At 57.3% G+C, this 3,109-nt stretch overlaps 1 protein-coding gene across 1 annotated transcript; it reads left to right on the forward strand.

Annotated features, from left to right (window-relative positions):
• Positions 1-2,245: 2,245 nt before the first annotated feature.
• On the forward strand, positions 2,246-3,106 carry LOC105817096 (transmembrane protein 229A-like; the record flags this gene model as incomplete). The annotated part of the gene is made up of 1 exon (XM_012652720.1): positions 2,246-3,106. A coding segment is annotated over exon 1 (861 nt), but the record flags the coding sequence as incomplete, so codon positions are not given.
• Positions 3,107-3,109: the final 3 nt, after the last annotated feature.

Genomic DNA, 3,109 nt, shown 5'->3' on the forward strand with positions numbered 1-3,109 from the left:
TATTTGAAAACAATTCATATTTAATCTAACAAGCTAGTGTATGTATGTTTGAATGGCTATATTTGTGCTATTATGATGATGTGTTTTCCCTTGTCTGAATAGCAATTATGGAGAAAGAGTGAATTTGCTTTTAATACCTGATAAATGGGGCCCAGGGTTGAGTTTATTTAATAGAATCATAATTTGAAATAAACTATTTACTTTGTATATCCTAATAGCTGATCATATTTATTTTTAATAATCGTAAGTAGCTTTTACATAGGTATGACAGATTATCATATTATTTCAACCAGATTATACACCTCTTAAAGAGACAGTGCATCTTTTAAGCCTTTATTTTCCCAGTTTATGCACAGTATCTTGTATATAGCAGGTGCCCACAAAAATGTTTACATTATTTTTCTTCATTGTATTTGCTCAGGCACTTGGGCAACTAGTCCTATCTCTGTTTTGCAACAGGTTTGATGAACCTGCTACCTGACATTTCTGTCCCTGAAATGACAACTTCCATCCACTGACTTTTGACAGTTGCCAAAGAAAGTCTGCAAATAAACAACATGCTAAACAAGCTTAAAAATAAATAAATCAGGACTCTGACCTTATGTAACTGTTGCACTCACAGTAACAAATTTTCTTCTCGGAAAACTCTAATTCCTCTGTCTTACCTAATTCACAATTTAGCTGCCACAGATTGGAGCGTAAGGGGTTGAAAGGGGAGAGCATGGGGAGAGGGTAGCCTTAGAAAGGGAGGATCTGCCTCAGAATGTTTATTCTCCAGAAGAAAAAAAAAATTCCCCAGAAAGCCTTCCATCCAGGAGGGATCTGAACTCCTTACAGATGAGACCTGCTATTTAGTTTCTGCCTAGACATTAATTTGGGGGGAAGAAGAGGAAAGAGGAGGTAATCAGTGCAATTTACCTCTAAGGCTCTTTCAATTCCAAGACGGATTCAAAATTGAAGAAAATGGTGGAGCCCAACACACCAAAATTCTGAAGCCCCTCCACCCTCTCCACCTCCATAAAAACAAAGGTGGGAAAGGGAGAGAGGGAGGAAAGGAGGAGGGAGGGAGGAAAAAACGGACAAGACAGAAAAACAAAATCCTGCTCCTCCATTTCACTCTCCATTTCTGAGATGACCTAGTTCTGCCTAGAGAAAAATCCAGCACTGCAGTGTGCCAGGATGAGTAAAGGTACCATTCTCCACATGAGACCCCAGGGTAGCCAGAGCAAGGCACATCCTCTTCTCCAACCCAACCCAACCCAACTGGCCTGAAATCATTTTATAAATTCGAATCTCTGTCCTTGGCTCTGCGTAAACTGAGGAAAGCAGATGGGCCAGAAAAGAGATTGAAAAAGTACATCAGGCCCCGTGGCAGCAATTCAGATGCAGGGTAACGCTGGGGCGGGCAGCCGTGGACTCTCCAGTTTGCTCCCTGTGACTAGGACACAGCTGGCTTTGAATAAGAACCCTAAATACACTATATTTTGGTCTCTAAACCGGCCTCCGGCTGGTGGCACTCAGCCATTCGTCCCCGCCAGCCAGGCCCTGGCCCCAGCTTCCGCGACACAGGGAATGCCCATCAGCTGGCAGTCACACCTGTTAGGTGTTTCTCCACCCGGTGCCTCCGCCCTGCCCGCGTCCCCCACACGGCCGGAGCCCCGGGTGCTGAGCGCGCCGAAGAGGGAGGCTGAAGCAGGGCCGGGCGTTCCGAGCAGACCCCGGCGGGACTAAGTGCGGAGGGCTGGGGAGGGGACGGGGGCGGGCCGGGCGGGAGAGGTCGAGACAGGCGGAGAGGGGTATGGGGAGGGCAAGGGGAAGCGCGGCCGCTGCTCGCTTTGCGCTTCCAGAGCCTGCGGCAGAGGCGCGGGCTGAGCCGCCAAGGGGATGAGGCTTGTACCAGCCTCTGCGTTGCTCCTCGCAGTCCCGGCGCCTCCTCCCCTCGCCTGGCCTCTGCGCCGGTTAGGCCGTGCAGGGTGAGCGCGGCGCTGGCCGGCCACACCTCGACCGGGAGGGCAGGGCGCGGCGGGGCCACGGCGGGGGGACTCCAGGAACCGGGCGGCCCGCGCGTCCCCGGAGCGCACCAGCTCCCGTTGCCGCGGGATCGCGGCCGGGACGGAGCTCCCTGCGCGCCCCCCGGGGGCCGGCAGCGGCCGGGAGGCGGCGCGGGGCTCGGCCGCTCGGCCCTGCGGCTCCGAGAACACGGTGGCGGTGGCGCGGGCTCAGGCGCTGGGCAGCCTCCGAACCCATGGCAGGTAGCGACATGGACAGCGAGGGGCCGGCACGGAGAGGCGGCGCGGCACGGAGTCCGAGGGCCCCGGGAGGGCCAGGAAGCGAGGCGGCCGCGGGCTGCCCCGAGTCGCTGTCCACCGCTGAAGCGCCGGCCGAGGCTGCCACGCTGCCCGCCTGGATGCGCCTCTACTTCTACGGGATGCACGGGGTCACCCTGGACGTGCTCCTGTCTTCGGTTCGGCGCTTCGCTCGCAGCCCCGACCTCCGGATGCTGGGCTTCTCCTCGCCCTACCGCTGCCTCCTGCACGCGCTCACCCACTTCGCCCTGGAGAAGGTCTACCTGCAGCAGCGGCGCTGTCCCAGCGCCTTCGTCTTCAATTTCCTCCTCTACCCCTCGGCTCACGTGGGGCTGCAGACCCTGACAGGCCCGGCGCTGCTGCGCAGCCTGGGCGGCGGAGCGGGGGGCGCCGCGGCGCCGGGGGCGCTGGACCTGGCGCTGCAGTACGTGCTGGCGCTCTACCACTGCCAAGTGTTCCTGAAGCGCTTCCTGCGCTTGCGGTACCCGCGGCAGCGGCAGCAACAGCGGAGGGGCGCGCTCCCCACCCCTCCGGGGGCCCGGGCCGCTGCGGCGGCCAGTGCCCGGCGGCGACGACCCCGGGGCGCCAGGGGCGCCGGGGGAGCCCCCAGCCAGGGGCTGCCGGACCTGCTCCGCTTTCTTTTCTTCGGGATGCACGGCTTTCTGGATGAGATCTTCTTCACCTTCTTCTTTAACGTGCTGGGGCAAGGGGACGGAGCAACCAGTGGCCACACATCGCTCTGGTCCTTCCTTATGTATGGCAGCTGCAGTTTCGTGGTGGAAAAGCTCTACTTCCACCTCCAC

Source organism: Propithecus coquereli, unplaced genomic scaffold (assembly GCF_000956105.1).
Source record: "Propithecus coquereli isolate 6110/MARCELLA unplaced genomic scaffold, Pcoq_1.0 Scaffold4, whole genome shotgun sequence".
Lineage (NCBI taxonomy): Eukaryota > Metazoa > Chordata > Mammalia > Primates > Indriidae > Propithecus > Propithecus coquereli.